This window comes from Sander vitreus, chromosome 2 (genome assembly GCF_031162955.1).
Source record: "Sander vitreus isolate 19-12246 chromosome 2, sanVit1, whole genome shotgun sequence".
Taxonomy (NCBI): Eukaryota; Metazoa; Chordata; class Actinopteri; order Perciformes; family Percidae; genus Sander; species Sander vitreus.
In genome coordinates this window covers 18,057,474-18,081,146 of record NC_135856.1, presented here as the reverse complement: position 1 = coordinate 18,081,146, position 23,673 = coordinate 18,057,474, and the positions used below count along the sequence as shown (strand labels likewise).

At 39.8% G+C, this 23,673-nt stretch overlaps 1 protein-coding gene across 8 annotated transcripts; it reads left to right on the top strand.

Moving 5' to 3' along the window:
* Nucleotides 1–69: 69 nt before the first annotated feature.
* Nucleotides 70–23,281, top strand: clockb (clock circadian regulator b). Of its 8 annotated transcripts, XM_078259343.1 has the most exons (25): nt 70–312; nt 2,203–2,289; nt 2,391–2,411; nt 2,758–2,910; nt 4,914–5,002; nt 7,601–7,660; nt 8,049–8,197; nt 8,540–8,631; nt 8,937–9,026; nt 9,221–9,341; nt 9,785–9,898; nt 10,879–10,997; nt 11,110–11,192; nt 11,875–11,981; nt 12,093–12,240; nt 12,695–12,770; nt 13,535–13,679; nt 13,883–13,986; nt 14,177–14,365; nt 14,575–14,733; nt 15,933–16,136; nt 16,962–17,197; nt 18,358–18,487; nt 19,145–19,276; nt 20,022–23,281. In XM_078259343.1, the coding sequence occupies exons 5-25, from the start codon at nt 4,986–4,988 to the stop codon at nt 20,241–20,243; spliced, it is 2,697 nt and encodes an 898-aa protein (XP_078115469.1). In that variant the 5' UTR covers nt 70–312; nt 2,203–2,289; nt 2,391–2,411; nt 2,758–2,910; nt 4,914–4,985; the 3' UTR covers nt 20,244–23,281. The 8 variants fall into 8 exon arrangements, with proteins under 8 accessions (XP_078115469.1, XP_078115488.1, XP_078115432.1 ...); XM_078259362.1 differs by lacking the exon at nt 2,391–2,411 and having other exon boundaries at nt 19,148–19,276; XM_078259306.1 differs by lacking the exon at nt 2,391–2,411.
* Nucleotides 23,282–23,673: the final 392 nt, after the last annotated feature.

The following is a 23,673-nucleotide window of genomic DNA, read 5'->3' as shown; positions in this document are numbered from 1 at the left end:
TCAATAACTAGATGACACTGACAGTGGACTGGTCTGGCTGGAAAAGCCACAAAAACACGCGGAGTCATTTCCCCTCTGAAGATCACCAGAGACGGTTAAGGATCTTTGAGAACACTCAGCGATCCCCAGTTTTGCTACTACTGTACTTGCAAAATAGTGCGCCCTACTGTCTCTATTGCGCATGACTGTACGACGTAATATGAAGTAGGCCTCCTGTTTTTCTCCCCAACCCGGAGTCCTCCTAGCCCCCACCGACTCGATGCAACGTTCAAGTAAGCAAAACACGGAGGCTGCCTACGATAATTCGGAAAGGTAAGGATTTTTTTTAATGCATATCTAAAGCCAGCGGTGGTCGCCGATTGTAAAATAACACGGGCGTTGTGGTCGGTAAACGATGTTTTTTTAGCGTGCGGAAGCGGTCGGACTGCAGAGGAGGCTTCAGGACTGTTCCCGCACGCTCGAGGGAGAGCAAGGCCCAGTGACCCACATTCAGAGCAGCCAGTGTCTATGTGTACGAGTGGACGAGCTTGCGCGCGTATCCGTGTCAATGTGTGTGCCCAGGGACCGTGAGTGTGTGCGTGTGTACATACATCTGCCGCGAAAATGTTTCCACCATCGCTGGTTTTAGACATTTCTCCGCGGCCGACATTTATGTTTTTGTCGGCTTTTACGAAGATCTTTCCCCGCGCGGATGTTAAGGCTCAGTTTCCTCGCGGTGTTTGAAGACCATCGGTGACATCTTAGAGATTATTTTGTCTTCAATGTCAGTTGTTGCTGACAGCTTGAGGCTTGGTATTCATCCTGTTTATTTCACGAACGTGAAAGGCTTTATCTGTTATAAGTGTCTCATTCAGTATTTGTAAATAAGTGTAGCGGGAGGAAACGGGGGCAGTAGAGCATTTAATCTCTGAGTTTAAAAGGGCAGTTTTCGGTAGCAAGCTTAGTTAGCCTGCCAGCTAGCTATATGGGTTGCGCTCTTTTGGTTGTATAACTAACACCTGTGGCACCAAAAGGTATATTAAAAATGGTTACCGTGTAACGTTATATCTGATAGCTATGGCTGTTTTGGTTGACTGCATTACATCTACCATATTGCTAATATCAGTGTTTATGACAATGGTGTACAGTAGGCAGAATCATCCAATGAAGAAGCTCAATCTAATGAGGCTTCACTTACTGACCATCAGGAATACATGACGGTAACGTTAGGTCAGGCCAGTGCTTCCCAAAGCAGAGGAACACATGGGGTCCTTAAGATAATTTAACAAAATGCCTACATCTCACACTTATCTCCCACTGAAATTAGTGCAATCTAGCAGGGTAATAATACTGTTATCCCTAGATTTTACTGTACCCACTCTGGCCTCCTACTGTCATATTTTACTGCAAAATCCTCTTGGGTCATTGGGACACAATGTGTACAAGTGGTGGTATGTTTTCTGATTGGTGTTGGGTCTGCTTGACAAGTTTGGGAACTTCATTGTTAGACTATTCACCCAGACAAGACATCACAAAAACAATTAGTCGATTAAATGACATCATTTTTCAAGGAAAATTTGTCCGCATTTCCCCAGTTACTGCAGCTTCTCAATTATGAGGATTTGTAGCTTTTCTTTATCTTATGTGATAGTAATATGAATACTTAAGTTTTAGACCTTTGTAGGACATAACAAGCACTTTGAAAATGCCACCTTAGCATTTTGCACTATTTTCTGACATTTTGTAGACCAAATGATTAATTGAGAAAGTAATCAGCCGACAATGAAAATAATGGAGCTGAAAAGGTCGATTGACAGAAAATTATCAACTATTTTGAGCATTGATTAATTGCTTAAGTCATTTCTTTAAGTAGTCGATCGGTTCCAGCTTTGCAATTGTAAGGATATTAACTTCAATACATTGTCTGCGTTCTACAAACTGTAAACTGAATATCTTGACCTCATCTTGAGCATCTTTTGTGACATTTAATAGACCATTGATCGGTTAATCAAAAAAAATAATTGGCAGATACACTGATAATTAAAACAATCAACAGTTGCTGCCATAATCTTATAGAAGTATGACTATCTTTTAGTTTGGACTGTTGTTAGGTGATTGCAGCACTAATAGACTATAATTAAACTACACATTTGCATGCATAGTAAATAGTAAACACAGGCCCCCTGGTATGTTTGTGAATTAGTATGTTTTTGTGTGTGGCAGGTGTGGCTTACTCATGAAGATTTGTCAGTGCCTGGTAGGATAGGATCTAAAACAGCTAGCTTTGCCTGCAAAGAGACATTCCAGAAAGTAAGTTGAAAAATACTTAATCACCACTTTTTCATAATCAATCAAATCATAAAATTTTCTGAAGTACTAATAATGTAAGCATAATAATTGATTTATTCCAGGCTTCCCCTCGCTGCATTGATGTAAGTTATTTGCACTTTAAAGACTTTGTGCAGCAATAACTGGAATTTCAAGACCTTTCAACAGTCTTACTTCAGGGAATTTGTTTTGTAAGGTATTTTATAAAATTGGTAGAGTGAATTTTTGAGTTTTCTTGAATTAATAATATGATACAACCAAGATGTTTTCTTTCTTTATAGGACTATAGCTTTTATTTTATTTTTTTGTAATTTCTTAGCTGCAGTCTCAAAGAGTGAATGTTCCTTACTATTCCTATGGCACTAAAGATGAAAACGTACTTAAAGCTGCCCTCATATTGACCTAATGACCCCTCATGACCCTAGTTTTCTCCTCTGATTTCTCCTGCAGGTTTGGTTGATCACCATGCCTGCTCTGTGGTCTGTTGCCCTCTCGTTACCCCAATGACCTCAACGGCAGTTTTGACCATAAAGTCCGCTTTATCCCCAAACCCTTTCTACGACTCCTAAGAAAAGACTGACCACGTGCGTAAGCTGCATTGGGGTGAGAAGTGCACGCACGCACACACACACACACACACACACACACACACACACACACACACACACACACACACACACACGAGTTTGGTCATGCATCTTTTTTTAACTGAGTAAATATAAGTACAATGTAATGAGACATGTTCCCTAACACATGTTGCAACATAGATCACAAATATGGTATTTTTCTGTCATCTGTACTATGATTCAGGAATCTGTCAAGTTGACTCTAAAATATCAGTCTGTTGTATGTTAAAGTATAAAAGGATAGTAAGCCAGTTATCTGAACCCCATGGGAATGCTATTAATTGTGATTAGCATGGGCGTAAACCTGATCTAACAGTAGGGGGGGACAATTGACCAAACTATTCTTCTGCCATAAAAAAACATTTATTTATTTCTAAGTTGTTTACAATCAAGCCACAAAAATACCTTAAAACATAATGACTTATTTTGAAAATATTTCCCCATATAAAAGAAATACAATGCTTTTGTACACTTGTTAAATTAGCTTATCATAATGTAAATTAGTGAGCCACTGGTAAAGCTCATCTGCTCACACTGACAGCCACACACCTCCAAAAATATGAACTGAGCTCAACACACTTACCTGAGACTCTACACCTGACTGTCCCTGGTCTCCCTGTTCCTCAGTTCTTTCTGTCTCCTTTGCCTGTGAAATAGTGACGTTAGTATTTTCATAAGCACCCATAAAGATGTTACCAAATTGTCCTGATATGAGGACTTATTGTACTTACTACTTGGCGTTTTGGTGTACTGAAAAAGGATCTTATGCCTGTTTTTCTTTTCTCTGTCATTTTATCTGGGCAACAACAACACAAATCTTTAACGTCAGATGTCTAAATATGAGTTAGGTTCATAGGTTTACCAACGCGGTCATATTATAATTATAAAATGATCTTGCGTCCTCCACATAAATATTAGGTTTCGTCTGGGACAGAGGATATATATTTAACTGATCAGCCACTTAACTTCATATTGAGCAAAACACAACTGTAGATCTTCAATATTAACCCTAATATCAGTTCACACACACATAACGTTAGGTTTATTGCCGTGGTAACGTTAGTTGTAGTGGGTGCATTTCTATCCAACAAGCTATTAAACAAGCTAGGTAACGTTACATTATATTAAACTAACATAGCAAACTTTTTGTCATGACTAATTCGTTAATTACTCAGCATAATTTCTATTTGAGAAAAGAACAACTTCATCCAATGTTTAATGTGAATAAAACAGCCTTGAACAGCCTACTTACTACATTCCTGTCACTACCGATGTGACTGAGTGCAGATCCTAACTTACAGCAGGCAGTGGACCAAACCACTGTGAGGCAAGGGAGGGGGGACTCAAAATATTTCTAAACTTAAAAAGCATTTTTTGGGGTTTGTATTGTTTTACTACTTACACAGATATTTTAAGTATACATCATTATGTTATTTACAATACACAGCATTGTTTTAATGATATTTCTAGGGGGGGACAACCATTAGATGGGGGGGGTCCTGACCCCCCGACCCCCCTGGGATTTACGCCCTTGGTGATTAGTGTTGGAGAATGACATACTGGGTGAAAAAAACATTAAATGTGCCTGTCTATTTACAAACACATATATAGATACTTGTTTTTGTATTGCATGTACCAAGCAAGGACTTCTATCAAGTTTACATCATTCTTTACTGTAGCACATGGCCTGTTCTCATTTGAGACCTGACCAGTTCACCTGTTTGTCAAGATGAGTGTGATTGTGTGTGTGCTTTCGTTTTACCACATTTGTAACCACACTTTAGTCTGATTTCAATATTTCGTGCTAAGAAGAAAATCAGAATGTATTCAAAATTGATTAATGATTTAATAGATAGAAAAATAATGCAGTACGCTGTGTGCCAAAATGTTCACTCATGTTTTTAGTCCGCTTAATTGCAATATATGCAAATCATAACTGGCACTTAAGCTAATACAATACTTGTTTTTCGGTCTCTCCAGGTGGTCTTCCAAATGCCTACCTCACGCCTAAAGAGCAAATCACTGCAGCCACAGCCCTGATCAGCAGCCACCATGACATCAAGTGTAGGGTATGCTTCAACACACAAACACACACACACACACACACACACACACACACACACACACACACACGTCAACTTATCATAAATGACATTCATACACACTATACATGCGTTAAGTACATGCATTATAAGTACAAAATTTGTTTAGATATATAGCTTCGCAAAAACTTCAAGCCTATGACGATGTTGTAATTGTAATTTAAAATAATAATATTGATAACAATAATGACAATTATTAGAATTGTTGTTATTATTATGAAATGCCGTGCTACAATAAAAATCTTTAGAAAAAAGTGATTTCTTGCCTTTTTGGCATGAAAATAGCATCCAAACATTTTCAAGATCTTTAATAACAACTCCAGATAACACCGTCAGTACAAAATGAAAGTATTGGTATTGACCCATATTAATTGAAGTGTAGGCAAGAACACGCTCTGTTTCACAAATGCACTCGTAACCTTGTTGGCAAGCACAGCACATTCCACAACCTTCTCAGTTGCTTTTTTGTGTGACCTGAAAATAAACCTGCTCCTGGCATGTAGGAATCCTCTCATTAGCGAGCATCCGTTATTCGCTATTAGATATGCACCGATTACAATTTTTAGGCCGATTACAATTTCCGATTTTTCATTGAGTTTGACCAGCCGATACCGATTTTAGCCGATTCCGATTAAATTTTTTTCTAACCACTTTACAGCACACACAAATATTTATTTTCTATCTTTTCTTTAATAGAAAATTTTACATTTTGCATAGAACATAGAACATTTTTTTTCAAACTTCTATGTATGAAAACAGGTAATGGCAATAAAATAATATATAAATAACAAATAAAAAATAAAATAAATATAGCCTTAATGCAGTATAAAGATATTTCTCAAAACACACACACAGGCCTGTTTGAACGTCAACAGTAGCATTACCTGAAAACAGCGTGTAGTTCCTTTTTTAGCAAGTTTGCTTTATGTGTCATTGTGCATAAATATGAACACTACCGTTGCTGTCAACAGGCTTATCTGCTAATGTTAGCTACCGACGGTTACCTCGGAACAATCCAGCAAATAGACGGTACCCTAGAGTGCCGTTACCTGAAACAGATGATTTAACGTCACCGCTCATTTTACCATTGACATATATATAATGGACCAACAGATCCTGTTGCTCTGGACGGAGACCAGTGAAAGCCATTAGAAGCACTTTTCCGGTGATGGCTGAGCGTTACTGCGCAGCCTCCAACTGAGAGAGACGACGTAAATGTGCCGTGAGCAACGTGTCTGAAAGTTGTAAGTCTTCTGGTAGCTGTGCCAAGAGAAATCTCAATCATTCCGAATATTGCAGAGACGGAGAGCATAGGTATATGTAAGGAGATAACATAGACACAGGCTAATTATTGCTAACTAAAATGCTAGTTAACATTAGTAATTACACTTAAACAGCTAATGTGAGGCGAAACTGCCTGCGCGCTTCTCCTGTACTATACGGTAATTCCTCTACTATGCGACAGTAAGTCGCGTGGTTATGACACAATCGTTAGCCTATTTTTACAAAAACGTCTGCTACGGAGCCATAACGTGAGGTACAAAGTAATGGAGCCTTTTATACATTGTCGTATTTCTTTAGAAATAAACAATGGACAAATAGAGTCTTTAAACGCTTCAGATGTAAAGTTATTCGCTGTCAAAGTGACGTCAAAATGAATGGCAGTCAATGGAATGCTAACGGGAGGTGATGGCTTATTAGCATCAAAATGGCGCCATAGGAGGTTCGCGGTCCGAGGAGAAGCTTACCCCCTTGCATTTTACACACAGTTTAGCAACAAAACTAAACGCTGAGGGAAGATTACTACGTTTTTAATGTTGGTTTTGAGCGGTATGCATCCCCACTAACCTGGAAAGTGTTTTAAACAGTAACGTTAATACAGCGTGTCGGAGGAATACAGCGTCTCTTTTTTTTGTTTTGTTTTGTTTATTACAGCGTCTCCTAGAGAGGCCAGCAGGGCTTCAGAGGCAGAGGGACCACAGCGTTTGCTAACGTTAGCTTCTTGTCTCATCTGGGGTCTGATAAACAGTAAATTATTCAAAGTCAGTGTGCCCAACGCTATTTTCCAATAAACTGTAGCTGTCATATTTCACGGGACCCGCGTGAGTGCGGTTTTCATGTTCCAGTTGTTCAGCCTCAGAGGGGAGAGAGAGAGCGGCTGACTGTTCGGCTGAGATCAGTAGAGCAGACGGCTCTGCAGAGCCGTGTATAATTACGACTTTATGACATTTCATAAACAGCTGATTGAGCGGCAGTGTGCCCCTGCTACATGCATATAGCGGAAACCCTGCATGTGCACGTGTGATGCTGATGTTGCGCGATGTAAATCATGCGGCGCCCGAGTGAATTTGACCGGAATAAAATCGGCATATGTCAGACTGATCGTCAGGTCGCCGGTCATGGCCGATGACGTGAAAATCGGCCAATTCCGGTCACCGGCTGGTCAATCGGTGCATCTCTATTCGCTATTATTAACAGTACATATCTGCTTTCAAGCAGCCAACAAACGTGCACACACAGGAAAACACAAAGTGAGACAGGACATATTTTTCTCTCCTTCTGTAGGGATGATTGTAGCATCTTTGATGGGTTGATGGAAGAAGATGAAAAGGACAAAGCAAAACGGTAAGCTAGATATAAAGATGAACACGCTAGAGTGATGCTACTTGTAGTATGTGTTAAATATTAATACACTAATCCTTTTCATAAAACATCACATGGTATTTAAAGGATTGTGTCTTGACCAGACCAACACTTAAAGATTGTAATGAGTACTTGTTTAGCTCCTGTAGAGAATATACTGTGTCGAAACTGACTTTATGGTATGCCGTACACAGCAGCCATACTGTCTTAACTTAAAACATTATAGGGTCACAAGACTAAAAGGTTACACCTGCTTATTTCAGATTTATTTTATTATTTCATATTCAGGGTCGTTGTGTTTTTTTTGTTTTTTTTAACTATGGTTACATGACATTTAGAATCTATTTTATAACTGTGGTTTTGATTGTAGCGTGTCCCGTAACAAGTCTGAGAAGAAAAGGAGAGACCAGTTCAATGTCCTCATCAAGGAACTCGGCACAATGTTGCCGGGCAACACAAGGAAGATGGACAAGTCCACCATCCTGCAGAAAAGCATTGACTTCCTGTGTAAACACAAAGGTCAGGGCACCTCACAGGGTGGACACTTCTTGTTCTATATTTAGTTTTTCTTGTGCACACTATTGTCTGCTACTATTGTTTTTAATCCTAGCTCTTATCATTGCCGTGCATGATAATTAACTCAGCTACCATTTCACTGGTGCACTGTGTTATCCTTGGTCTGTTTACGGTAACTGCCTAATTGTCACTCTGAGCTTTGTACTATCAATATATTTTTGTACTATGTTGTTCTGCATTATTGTGTGCTTTCTTTTTGTGTTGTCTCTTGTATGTCCGGTCGCCTCATCGTGTTTTCCTTACTTGACTTTTTCCTTGTTACAAATTCTATGTTTCCTCCACCAGAAATCGCAGCCCAGTCGGAGTCGAGTGAGATCAGGCAGGACTGGAAGCCTCCATTTCTTAGCAATGAGGAGTTCACCCAGCTCATGCTGGAGGTCAGAAATCTCAATTCTTTTTTTACTGTAATTCTGTTGTTTAGGTGTTAAAGCCACTGTTATTTTTACTCTTGTGGCAGGTTTTTCATGACCAGGGTCATTCATTCTATTCTCTAGATTAATTCTAATTTACCTCAACAAATCCAACTGGATTATCATTTTATTTCTGAAGGTATCATTTCTACAGAGTTGACTCATTATTGTTGCTGATACTTAACAAAAGACAAATTGATGACAGTCTGTTACTTCTACTGCTGTAGACCGACATTTATGGGTGTTCTCTTTATCTTGTTTTGTATCATCAGGCTCTGGATGGGTTCTTTATAGCAATAATGACAGATGGGAACATCCTCTACGTCTCTGAGAATGTCACCTCACTATTAGAACATCTACCGGTGAGTAACATTGGTTCGTTCTTATGCCTGGTATGTATTAGTTAACCACTGTATTGTAGAACAAGCTTTAACCAGATTGTGTGTGTGAGCACTGAAAACAGGTTTTAGCCATTCTTCTGATGTGTGTGTGTGTGTGTGTGTGTGTGTGTGTGTGTGTGTGTGTGTGTGTGTGTGTGTGTGTGTGTGTGACTCAGACGGACTTGGTGGACCAGAACATGTTAAACTTCCTGCCAATTGGGGAACACTCTGATGTGTACAAGGCTCTGTCCACTCACCCCACCGACCACGAGAACATTAGCTCCGATTACCTGAAGAGTCAGTAACACAACAAGTCTTATTACATCCTACTTGCTTTTTGTTTCATTATCCAATAATACAGTACGTTCTTCTGTGTTCGGTGATTAAATAGGAATATCATTCAGTTTAACATTTACTTATGTACTTCACGATGCACAGCTTGCGGCTGTTATCTGCTTTTTAAAGTCATATAAATGTGTTTTTGGGCCCTCACAGCCAAAGAAAATTAGACAGAAAGAAAATAAGACAAACTAGAAACCCAGGCTTATCCCATTGACTCTAATAAAACATATTGAATGTATCTCTGAAAATATTAAATAAAAGACAATTTAAAGTTTGTATAACTCTGTAGCTAATTTTGTTAGTTTATGAAACATTTTAAACACATTAACAATGTAGTTACTGGATGTTACAACAATTATATTTCTGACTTAACCTGACTTTGTATTTTTTGTCTCCAGCTAAGAACCACCTGGAGTTCTGCTGCCATTTGCTGCGAGGCGCCATTGACCCCAAAGAACCACCCGTCTACGAATATGTAAAGTTCATTGGCAACTTCAAGTCACTCAACAATGGTATGTCACTTAGTTCAGTAGGGGTGTAAGAAAAAAATCGACTAATGCTGTATTGATTTTCAAAAACACAATATCCATTTTTTATTTTCTATTTTATTTTGAATTTTTTAGTTTAAGTGCAAAAATATTCATGTAGTGAAGACAGTGGTTCACGACAGTGGTTCACGTTTATATTGTGTTTAAACCCCCTACCGCTAGATGGCTATGCTGAGACGCACCACTAGTGTCCTTGCCTAGCAGTGCCTAGCAGTGCCTGACTTTTTGCTAGAAGCTAACAATGTAGCTATGGCTGAACTTTGGCCTACTTTAGCATATAAACATTTGCTCACTAAGAACCTGTGAACCACAATCCCAAACTGGCAGTTTGATTTTCTGTGTACTGAATTGTTTACCTAAAGTAAACTTCTTTGACTTTTATGCACATCATGTCTTTTTTTAAATATTAGTTTTTCTAAAATGATACTTCATGAAAATCGAAATATATTGCAATATATTGAACCGTGACCAATGTATCGTGATACGTATCGTATCGCCAGATTCTTGCCAATTCACAGCCCTATAGTTCAGTGTTTCTCAAAAGGGTTACGGTTACCACTAGGAACTGCAGGGGGTACGTGAGATTTGTTTTAAATGTTAATTTAAAAAGTATCTATCGACATCACCATATATCTGTCATGCATAAAATAATAATATCATTTAATAAAAGTGTTTTTCAGTTACAATATTGTTGTTTAGTAAATCAGACACTGAGCGCTGTATTGTGCCTCTTTATAAAGCTATATATTTTTTTTTCTACCAAAAAATGTTTTGTGCTGCGTCAGATGTACTTAGATTTAAAAATATTTCAAGGGGGGGGTACATTATTGAAAAACGTTTAAAAACCATTGACTTAGATAGCATTCAACACAGCAATACGTGTATTCCTTGACTGACGGAGTAAATAACCTTTTCAATGGCAATCTCTGCTCTGTGTTGTGCAGTTCCCAACGTGACGAGGAATGGTCTAGCAGGGGTGTTACAGCGTTCACTACAACCTGCGTTCGATGACCAGGTGTGCTTTGTAGCCACTGTTCGGCTGGCCAAACCTCAGTTCATCAAGGTAGCCTCAGACACATACACACACTCACACATAAAAATAAAATCCCACTGAGGCATTCATTAATAAATGTATCAAATATGCCTTCTCTCTTCTGTTGTTTTTATATTCATAGGAAATGTGTACAGTGGAGGAGCCCAATGAAGAATTCACCTCGAGGCACAGTCTAGAATGGAAGTTCCTCTTCTTAGATCATAGGTAAACACACAAACACACACATTTAATTTACATTATGGTTGCTCCTTAAGTTGCCAGTATACGCTGTCAGAAATGCTTGTCGGGTGGTCGCATTTTTTGGCGTAGGATTGGTGGAAAACGAAAACGACAGTCTGATATTCACACCCGCCTCACACTGTGATTAGCCAGCTGTGTGGAAGTGAGAAAGGAGCCAGGGTTTGACTTTTCTCTTTTTGTCATTTTTCACAAAACTTTTTTTTTGTCACTTTTCATGTGAACAACCAAGTGCAACACTATAAGTGACTTTCAGGAGAGACTGTCTACAAAATGTGCGCCGTTTATCACCATATTTAAACAACATCACGTCTCCCCCTCTCTATGACAGCCAGCTTTTCACTCCACCCTCCGGTGTGGCTGTTCAGAAAAAATTGCACTTTTATTTTCTAATGCGGCTGGACAACACGTCGTACAAACTAGTTCTCTTCAAGCATAACGCGACCATTGCATTTACATAATACTAGTTTCTTTGAGATATGTACTTTAGAGCCGCATCAAGTTTCTCCTCTTTGAATACCCTTTACTGAAAGCTTAATACCCAGTTTGTATAGGTCACTTAGACCTTTGAGCTCTCGGATTTCGTAAGGCCTACCTTTTGTTTTTTTGTGTCATCATTATTTCTAAGAATACCATTTCTCCTTTTTAGAGCTCCACCAATTATAGGCTACCTGCCTTTCGAGGTTCTGGGAACATCAGGGTACGACTATTACCATGTGGACGACCTGGAGACACTAGCCAAGTGTCACGAACACTGTAAGGGCTCATATTTATACACTGTCAGTTGAGATCTGTTTTAAAAGGCTTTCTTTGCTTGTTGATTCTAACAACTCTGCTCTTGTCTGCCTCTGTCTCTCTCCTGTTCAGTAATGCAATACGGTAAAGGAAAGTCTTGCTACTATCGTTTCCTGACTAAAGGTCAACAGTGGATCTGGCTTCAGACGCACTACTACATCACCTATCATCAGTGGAACTCTCGACCTGAGTTTATTGTCTGTACCCACACAGTAGTCAGGTACTGCAGCTTCCCTGTACCTTTTCAGTGATGTCACAATTATCAATGCTATTTTTTTGTTCTGATCATTAAACATTTCCAAACCATTGTTAAGAGTCTGTGATAATAAACGGCTCCTGGGCGCCCGGGTGTCTCAGTTGGTGGAGTGCACACCCATGTGTGGAGGTTTACTCCTCGACGCACTGGCCGCGGGTTCATCTCTGACCTGCGACCCTTTGCTGCATGTCGTTCCCTCTCTCTCCCCTTTCATGTCTTCAGCTGTCCTGTCAGAGTAGAGGCCTAAAATGCCCAAAAAATAATCTTTCAAAAATAAACGGCTCCTCATATGCACCTTTATGATCTATTTTTGGTGACACAGAATTTCACAAACTTTTCTTCACATCTCTTATGCACACAACTTTCCTGCTTCTTCACAGGGTTGTCTCTAAAACCTTCTGTATTGTCTTAAATGCAGCTATGCAGAGGTGAGGGCAGAACACCGCAGAGAGCTTGGCATTGAGGAGTCTAACCCAGAAGTTACTGCAAATAAGGTGAGAAATCTGTTTTCATCAATGCATGAGCTGAATAATTAAAGGTATCACAATATATCAAGTATGGAGGAGAAATTGTAAAAAACAAACAAACATTATGGTTGAATTTCTAATTTAAGCGTTTAAAAGTGACAAAAACAACTTTGATTAATTCATCGGCTGAAATTCTCTAGCAACAATGTATTAAACACAAAAAATATTTATTCCGCTTTATTAAATCATATTGTCAAATATGTCGAAAAGGCTCACAAAATAAAGCCCCAAAACTTGTTTCTAATGTAAACTGTCTCATACAACAGGAAGCCAAAAGCCTATTTTTTCCACATGTGTTAACCATTAACTTTTGTCAGCGAGTTGCTACTGCCAGTTAGTATTTCTCACACTATCTACAAATCTCTTGACAAATTGACTGTTGTTTTCTGATATTATCTCAATCCCTTTGGCCACATCAAGATGACAGCAACAAATGTATCATAAATCAAACTTTGGATGGAATTCACAAACAGATAGCACACCAGAATAATGGTTGTTAATCTCACATTGATTCAGATATATTTGTTAATAAATTACCCTTTTGGGTTGTCTTTCTAATAGCCGGTAATTAGTACCTATTGGTAGGATAGCAGGCTAAAGCATATGCAGTGTATTTTATCCTGAATGATCCTTTGCCACTTACCCATCAGCCCTGTCATTTTCACCTGTTTCCAGTCTGACTTTTTGAAAGGATTGGCTGTCAAGTGTATTTTTCCTCTGCTTATTTTTAGAGTCAGGACTCTGGCTCAGAGTCACAGCTGAATACGTCCAGCCTCAAGGAGGCTCTGGAGCGATTTGACCGCAGCCGAACGCCCTCGACCTCCTCACGGAGTTCTCGCAAGTCCTCATCACATGTCTCTGACAACACCTGCACTTGTAAGGACACACACACAGTTGCATGTACATACAGTACATCATATTAATCCATTATAACCTGATGTAATACTCTTGCGACGAGTCAGTGACACATCAGTTCTGGAGTTAAATGAGATGGGAAGCCCTGCAGTAAGATGATACGATATCATCAGCACGGTCCGAATATGACTCCAACTCATCAATGATTCTCTCTCTCTCTGCAGCAACAGCCTCCAAGCTACACATGGACATGGCCACACCTCCTCGGCAGTCACTGGGCTCCACCATGGAGATGACATCACAGCGTTGCTCATCCATCAGCAGTCAGGTGAGACTCGATTGGTCAACACCAAGCAACTAGGGCTTCTTGTTTTGACAGAGTAATGCAAATAGAGATTTAATTTTATTCACTCAATGCTGTTTTATAATGCAGTTTGGTTATGGAAATGTAATCGAAATGTAAACAAATTCTTACACATCAGTTGTCATAATTCTCTTGATTATCTGTATATTTGCAGTCTATGAGCTCTCAGACCACAGGCCAGAGTGTAACTCCAGGTATGATCACTCAGGAGCAACAACAACAACAACAACAACAACAACAACAGCAACAGCAACAGCAGCAACAACAACAACAACAGCAACAACAACAACAACAACAACAACAGCAACAACAACAACAACTACAGCTACAGACAAACGTACAGGTGAGAATGGTGCCACTATACTTGGGTCATTTCATCACATCACAATGTGCTGTGAAGTAGAGCTGAAACGGTTTGCAGCACCACTGTTGACTTTGTGATGTTCATTTGCCAGTGTTTCGTTTTGAGCATTAGGACATCTGTTTCTGCTAACTGCACATACACATGAACACTTGAAGTAAGTGACCGGTTCTTTTTCTCTCCACTTGCAGCCGGTGATGGAATTCTCAGCGCAGGTGAATGCCATGCAGCATCTAAAGGAGCAGCTAGAACAGAGGACAAGACTGATCCAAGCCAACATCCAGCGGCAGCAGGACGAGCTGAGACACATCCAAGACCAGCTGCAGAAAGTCCAGGGACAGGGCATACAGGTAAGATGTAGACTCGCACACATGATAGCTTTTAGGGCCCTATTTTAAAACAAGGGTGTTTTGGGCGTAACATGCAATAAACCAATCCGAGTGTCATCTCCCATTCCCTTTAAAAGCCAGGCATGTTTGTACCTTGGCGCATTGCTATAATGATGGCGGATTTGCACCGTAATATTTTTATTTGTAATCTTTTGCATGTTTGTGTACTGCTATGCTTCCCTGTATATGTGTAACAAGCATAGTGTGCGTGCGCTGTGCATAAGCCTAGGCTCGTTTTTTGCTGTTAAAATAGCAATGAAATGCTGCGTTATTGACTTTAGACCAGGTTTTTGTTGGTCAATGGCGTGATCACTTCCCGCTGCCTCAAGATAGCAATACGCCAAGAATTCACCTGAACACACCTCCATGTAAGACCAGCACGCCCATGGGCGCAGAGATGGGCGCAGGTGCATTTGCTATTTAAACGACGCGGGCACTGGACGGGAAATTAACAACTGCATCGGTCTTAAACTAGCAAAGACACTTGCGTCGGGCTTTGCGCTGCACCGGGTTACAGATAGGGCCCTTAGAATTTTAAAATGTAGCCTTTTCATACAAATGGGCGTTATTGTAGGTCCAGTTTGCTCATTGTGTATTTATTAAATTTAGTCGATAGTTTATTGTCTTGTATTGTTAATGTGACAACAGTTTTTATTTTTGCTATATGATATTCAAACAACAAACCAGAGAGCTACTTCAGTTTACTGAAAGGGTTTATTTTACTTACAGAATAATTCCATACTTAAAAGTATTTTCAGTAGCATTTAGGTTTCTCCCCATGATGTTTTCCAAATTTTAAAAGTTGCTTATTTGAAGAAGAAAAAACTAGCAGGCAACCTCTCTTCTTTTTACAATAATCAGTAGGTGTATTGTGTTTAGTCTTTTCCTGTTGTCTTGTACCTGGCTGTGCCTGACCTAGATCAGAACAAGAATCATGCATTATGTATTCATTTTGTTCTATTCAGAGGAAACAGCTACTTCACTAGCTGAGTGTGTACCCTATAAAGATACTTTACTCTCATTAAATCATTCTGTTCTGTTATAACATTATTGCTATTGTGTGCTTATTGGTGAATACATGTGCAAATATAACTGCATGTAGTGTAAACCTAGACACACAGACCACTGAGGCCTGACATTTAGTGTTTCCATCCCGACAGATGTTGCTGCAGCAGGCGGGTGGAGCGATGAACGTGCAGCTCCCCCAAGTGGGGTCGGTCCCACAAGCAACTACTTTGAACAGTCAGGTCCAGCAAACAACAATTAACCCCATCCATTCAGGAACTCAGCAGCTCACCATCCAGCAGCAGGCCCCCCCCCCCCAGCAGAACCTACAGCAGCAGCAGACCAACGCCCTCGCACAGGTGGGACTCACACACACACACACACACACACACACACACACACACACACACACACACACACACACACACACACACACACAAAACCTTTGTTCTTTTAATTTCGGATAAGCTGGCAGTATCTGTAACTTCAGGTCCAACAATAATTATGTACTCTATATTCGTGGTCCTGTGAGAACGCTAAGCTCGTGTGAACTTTTGACATTATTGGTCATTGACGTGGAGAATTTCACCAACTACACAAACACAGTACTGTTGTAATGTTTACATCTCATTCAGAAGACTGGAAGAGCCATAGGGCATGCTGTTAGTGGTAATCAATCACAGAAAACTCAGTGGCGGTGTGATATTGTAAAACACACAAACCATCATCTTTACCTCCAGAGACACCCCCTACACTCGACTATTGAGTAACGCTGGTCTCAGTTATCTTGTCATGTACTAATAAAGTCCATTTAAAACAGCCAAGGCAACAAAAGCAACACATTTCACTTCATGTTTGTATCAAAAGTAAGCATACTGTAACCCAACAGTGTCTATGTGGGGCTTTTTCCAAGTCTTGAAGTAGCTTTATTACAACCTCCCAGTCCACTAACCTTTTTATGTAGACACTGAATGAAAATGTGCATATTGTGCTTTAAGTTGTAAATTCTTTAATTTTTCTTCTGTTTTTCTGTGTATATATTTACATCTTCATGATCTGTTGAATTTATTTTTGGCATGTTCAAATTTGACATACCTAAAATAATGAAATTAAATGGAAACACTTAAGAAAAAAGGAGACAAATGAAAAGAAAGACCCTGAGTCCGTTTGCTCTGTTTTTAAAGGAGTTCATATCATGTCCCTCCCTACTTCCCCACATTACCACTCTCCAGCCCCAGCGTCAACCCCAGCAACCTCCCCAGGCTCAGACCCAGGGCTCTGTATCTGCTCCACTATACAACACCATGATGATTTCCCAGCCAGGGCAGCCCAACGTGCTGCAGATCAGCACCAGCCTGCCGCAGACCAACACACAGCAAGGCACCGCAGTGGCCACCTTCACACAGGACCGACAGATCCGGTAGGTAGACAACAACCAAACCTGATACCTATACTACCCTCATTCCCACTAAACCCAAGTCCCTCTGGGTATATACGGATTTGTATAAGTAACTGTATATTGTTTTATTTTATTTCATTTTATTTCATTCTATTATAATTTAAAATATTTGTATAACTATATATAAATATAAAAATGTGCTTGCTCTTGGGGGAATTACTGGAATTACTAGAATTGTTGGGACTTTATAAATTATAGAGTGTGGTCTAGACCTACTCTATCTGTAAAGTGTCTCGCGATAACTCTTGTTATGATTTGATACTATAAATGAAATTGAATTGCACTGAATAAATGTTCTATGTGTGTGTAGCTTGACGGGGCTACAACTTCTATTTCATTGTACAACCCTGGGTTGTAAAATGGCAAATAAATCAACCTTGTAAAGTACTGCTACTTAAGCTGCGTTTCGACACAAGGTTCTGGGGTCCTATAAGTCCCCAGAACTATTCAGCCCATTGTTGTCTGCGTTTCCGCCGCGATACAAAGACCCATGAAGATTAGGCAACCTAGTCCACTGACATATAAAGCAACATGACAGGATGAGGGCTGCTGGTGGTCGCGGGGGTAAACCCACTCTGCAGCCTGTGTGGCTGCTGGCTCACCGTCTTTTTTTAAATGAGTCGAGAAGCCAACAGCAAAGTCTAAATATACTTTTAATGTTATCAAACAAAGATAAATGTTCTCCCTTCGTCCTAAAATGGTCATAAATCGACATGAGAGTACTTCCTTGTTTTATGAAGTGGTCGGCTAGGTGAAGCAGCTTTGTGTGTTTTACCAATCGGCAAAGGTCATCCCTGCAAACCCCATCCTGAAGGTTGCTGTACTTTCAAAAAAGTACTACGATCAGCTTTTGGGCGGGTAAAAAGGCCCCTGGAAAATGTCCCCAGAACTAAATTTAGACTCTGGTCCCTGCGGTCAAATCCCTTCGAGTTCCTCAGAAGGTTCCTAGTTCCGGGGGAAAGTTTCTTCGGTCGAAACACAGCTTTAGTAAGGAGGATTCTCGTCCGAAACCAAGCTGCTTGAAGATTTGAGTAGTAGACATCTAGTAGTAATTCATGGTTACTGTAATTTATTTTTTTCTTCCTGTTTCTTTTCCCATTTCTCCATTTCATTCTCTCCAGGTTCCCAGCAGGGCAGCAGCTGGTGACTAAGCTTGTGACAGCTCCAATGGCATGTGGAGCAGTCATGGTGCCTACCTCCATGTTCATGGGACAGGTGGTCACTGCGTACAACCCCTTTGGTGGGCAACAGGTATGGACAAAGCCCTATGAGTCACAGAGCAACTAATGAAACTGTATCTAAGACCAAAAGGAAAGCAATACTCTAATAGAGTCCATCCAAGCAACCATGTGTGAGGCACATAACCACCCAGCTGTTCAGTGCTGACAGTGTGGTTATAGTGTGAAAGTGTTATAAAATAAATAAAAAATAAAATAGAATAAAAACCATGGCATTGGTGGATGAAAATTTTGCTAAGCAAATCTCCCCTAGTTAAATGAATTAATGAAAAAACATTTAGTATTTGATGCTGATATTTTGCAATGAAAAGGAGGTAATGGAAATTGAGTAGTTGTTTGAAGTTGTTTAACATTTGTCATGTCCTTGAAGCCTAAAGATGACAAGTAGATTTTTTTGTCAATAAAAAAGGTGTTACATTGTTGTTACATTAACTTATATAGACTCCATTCCTTTTAGTGTTTCTCTCCAGTCTAAAAAATAGAACCCATTGAGAGAGACCATAAGGAGTTGTAGAGGTGATGCTAATAAAACCTAATGTGAGGGATCTCTCTTAAAGCAGTAAATGGCCTATATAATAACAATAATATTCCAAACAAAACTTACTTTCTTCAGTGATTAACTTATATGACTACATCCCTTTGTTCTGTGTCAACTCCTGTGTCTTTTCAGCAGGGAGGGCCAACTCAGACCCTGACATTGCAACCAGCCCAACCACCCCAAGGTCAGCCCGACCAAAACCAGACCGCTGTAGTGTCTCAGGGTGGCCAGCAGGGGCAGCAGCAACAACAGCCATTCATACAGGTATCAATAGAGGGCAGCAAATAGCATGTATTTAAATAGACATCTTGACAAAATATTAAATTATAATTGATACTGTTTATTGATCCCCAGTGGGGAAATTACAATTTACACTCTGTTTGTTAGAAATCACTACACACAGCTTTAGTGCGTAACTTTTTTATTTATTAATGAACGTCTGTTACATTCAAGCCATTGCCAAATGAGTTGCTACAAAGCTAATCAAGACTATCAGCTCCACACAACTCTCTCTGTATTTCTCAGTGTGGCTATGTTTAGTACATGGTGTCGTCCGGTGACTTTTGCACACAGAAACCCGAGTGAAGATAATGACCTCTTCTGAAGAGTCCATCGTGTTTTTTTAATCCTCCGTGTCCTCCTTGGCTACAAGTAAGAGGCTGAGGCAGAGGCTGCGTGGAGGAGGGGTGGGGTCGTGTGCGCGATGACGGAAGGCTTGTGTCATGTGGATGCAACAACAGTGGTGTTGTCATTACTTAGAATTCCTCATGGGGGGCGAACTACGCACTATAGCTTTAAGTTATTAATATGTTTTATTTTGGTGAAAAGTGTTGTTGTATTTATCCTGCAGTGAGTCATGAGTGAAATAATATAACTACTGTTTACAGAATCTAATCATTTTAAGTATCGACTTTACTTGCAGAGTGTGTGAGAAGAGAAAGAGGCTTTTTTATTGACTAGTTAAAGAACTGCTTGATTTTCTAATGTTGTTGCATTTATTTTCTGTCAGGGCACCCGTCTTCTCCATAGTAACCAGTCTACCCAGCTGATTCTACAGGCAGCTTTCCCACTCCAACAGCAGGGCACCTTCACGCAGGCAACACACCAACAGCAACCGCAGCAACAATCTCACCACCAGAGGCACCAGCAGCAGCTGAAACCACAGCCCCAGAAACAGCCGAAAGCGCCGTCATCGCACAGGACTGACAGCGTCAGCAGCCAACCACAGTAAAGTCTGGAGGAAAACGTGTTAAGCTAGAAAACCTGGGGAATGGAAACTCTAAGGGATTGCTGCATACATTTGTTTTGGGCTTGTGGCTGTCACAAACTTCCTTTCCCCCAAAATCGTTGCCCTCCCTTCTTCCGTCTGAAAGAAATGAATCATAGGAAAGAGGAAAGCCTGTGAGTCCTCAAGGAACTCAGAAAGGGTTGTCACCATGGCAACAGGATGGATTAAAATCCCCCTTCTCTCACCAGAGGCGGAATTGTGAGGGATCTGACCTTGTACAGATTTACTGTATGATAAAAAAAACAACAACTAAAAACTTGTAAATATCCAATATAGTCTAACAGGAAACAGAAATGTTGTATTTTATATGATTGCATGGAAAGAATAACTGTGTAAGCTTTTATTAGTCACTTTTGAAAAATGAATTTTTACTTTGTTCAAGTGTTTTGTGGTCAAAGATGGAGTAATGGCGTGCTATCTCAGTCTTCTATCCCCCTTCTCTAAAAGAAAAAACAGTCCATAATAAGGCTTTACAGTTCTGTCAGTTTGGTTTGGGGCTTAGGTTTTCTTGTGGAATTTGTGTTTTTAAACACTGAAAATAGCTCTTTTTAACTTTGTAAGTACAAGTTATGTTTGGCAAGAAACTAGATCACAGTTTAACTGAAATCTTTGCGGAATGATCACTGTACGTATAACGGGTTTAGTGATTCCAAGTGCCAATAACACAGTCAGTTATGTTTGTTTTATTTTGAGCAGACTATTCAAAGGCATATATATATATATTTTTTCCAACAAGATATTACCCCTAATAAAGTTAATGCGTGTGTATATAGTAGGGATTATTTTTTAACAGTCAGAGAGCCCTATAAGTAACAAACAGTATATCCTCAACCTCCTGAAACTTTAGCACTTGATGTGGTTGTGTACAGTAAATCACTGTCAAGACCTAGTTGTTTGTAATCTGTGGTGTGATTCTGTGGGCTAGTGTGTGTTTTTGGGAATACAATATTTGTGTGCATGAGTGCGCATGAGAGTGTCTGTAATTGGTGTGTGTGTGTTTGTGTGTATGGGTGCTTGTTGCCCCTTGTGTCTTACAATAATTGACTTAGTAAGGGTTTGAAGTTGCTGGATGGTACTTGTATTCTCAGGAATGTGGAAAGTTTTTTGCTTCTGCCTCAGTCTGGAACCAGACCAGGAAGGATTAGACAGTGATGCTGCAAAGACCAGAGGAAGAAATGTTAGTGTGAAGGGTGTGTGATTGGTGACTAAATCAAATTTGACCCAGATTTCTTAGAGCCTTCCTTATTTCCTTATTAAAATAGGATGAAGGGAGAAGTCTCCAAAGAAAAAGTAAAAATATGCTTTTATTTTAGTAAAGGGGGGAGGACAAGATGTGATGGAGTAGAAATATAGAAAAATAATTTTCAGCTATTTACCCAGATTGGAATAGATTGACTTCATTGTACCAGCGAACCTGTATTTCTACTCACTGTCTCATGGTCTTCTGTATCGTCAGTGTTTCATCCTTCTATCTCTTCCTAGGCCTCAGAAAGCCTCATGCAGTTCAGTTCACTCGTCTCTCAGTTCTCAAATAGCAGTTTAAACAAGGGCTGGGCCCAAGTCCATTTCAGATACACAGATGGAAATGGGCTCAACCCCTCTACTACAGTTGTAAGCCATATCAAACAGAAAAGCCTTTGGTTGGAGGAAGCGTAATGGTTGGCAAAGGAGTGTTTAGAATGTGTTGTATTGTCTAAGAGTGTAGTTAAGACTGTGCGTGCGTGTGTGTGTGTGCGTTTGTGTGAATAAAGTGTCTCCTCTTCTTGATCCTACTTGTATCACTCGGGGGTCAGTATTGGTTTTCCCCTGGCGATAGCCAATCAGTTCTTGCGTTGCAGTATAAAGAAAAAAATTTAATATTCAAGAAACTTCCTCTCCGGTTGGGCTCAGTAATCTGTAAGCCTGTGTGTGGGACAGCTCAACTTGAATACATGTTTGTGTGAGATAGTTTGTATGCATGTTAACTGTCACTGTAACCCGTTATATAGAAACAGATGTGCGACTGGAAAAGAATGGATGTTAGGCAATGCAAAGCATTGGTAACCTGGCAGGTTATAAAGAATATGGGCAGTGTTATTGTTTTACAATGACAAACTGCTCAACTAACACTCATCACCAACTACACAGACCAGTCTCAAATGGTAACCCTCTGAGATATGTTTTTCATTAAGTTGATAAATGTGGACACATCTTCTTGTGTTTCCACAAATAAGGCATAGCAGAGAGGATTTACAGAGACTTACTATTTGGTCTTCCACCCATCACGTAACAAATGTAGATCCTCTAATAGACTAGTGTGTGTATAAGGCATTACTCTAAAGGGTAATGTTGAAATGTTTATAGTTTGTGTCACTGATACCCAGCCCAAAGAATGTAAAGGTGTTTTAAAGAGACTAATGGATGTTGTAACTGTTTGATTGATTGACTGATTATGGAGAACCTTTGACAGGCTTTGTGATGAAGGAAAACTACAGATCCATATATAGAATCAGAAATGCAATCTTATTTACAAGCATTGCATTATAAAAGAACCTCCTGAATGTTTCACCATTACAAAATGCATGTTACTGTTTTTTTTTGGCAACAATCATTTTCTGGTTAGAAAAAGTTTAAAGGTGCTGAAAGTTGAGTTGAAGGATATTTCAAATGGGACATCATAGACAAGACAGCGGGCCCCCTCTCCACACAGATCACCTTTCCATTACACAATCTGGTTCTAAAGAGTCCTAGTTCTAGTATAATACTGTACACAAACACAAAGCGAAGAACACCAGTATTCAGTGTAAAACGGTGCTATGCTTCCCTGTACTGTATGTATGTATATTCCTTCTTCTGTTCTTGAACTGTGCTCCTTTTATCTACCCCAAAGTCAAATGTAATAATAATCAATATTTTGAAGCAAAAATGTTTGCTATTATTATAACCCCTTTTCCCCTCTTGGTCAATTTGAAAATAAAAACAGTTGCGAATATTATACGTGACACATGTCTGCAGCAATTTTGTTGTGTGTTGGTCTGTTTTTAGCCACACTAGTATTGTAGCTCCAGGGATGGCAATGTCAGTCCACCACTGAAATATAAAAAAAAAAAATGTTGGATGGATTGCAATGGAATTTTGTAGATATTCATGGTCCCCAGAGGATAAATCCCAATGACTTTAGTGATCTCCTGACTTTTCCTCTAGCACCACCATGAGGATGACATTTGTGGCTTGACAAACTATTGGATGGATTGTGCAGAAGACGTTTTGTGCAGACATCCACATCCTGCTAATTGTAATAACTTTGGTGTTCCCCTGACTTTTCATCTTGTGACATGATCAGGTCAAAAATGTCAGTTTGTACCATCTAAAGATCTGCAAAACTAATAACATT

What these genes read in the sequence shown, in the direction of transcription:
- clockb (XM_078259352.1), top strand. An exon ending in CCAAACCTCAGTTCATCAAG is followed by an intron (nt 10,998 to 11,109) that starts GTAGCCTCAGAC and finishes TTATATTCATAG; the next exon opens with GAAATGTGTACAGTGGAGGA. An exon ending in ACCCCTTTGGTGGGCAACAG is followed by an intron (nt 18,488 to 19,144) that starts GTATGGACAAAG and finishes GTGTCTTTTCAG; the next exon opens with CAGGGAGGGCCAACTCAGAC.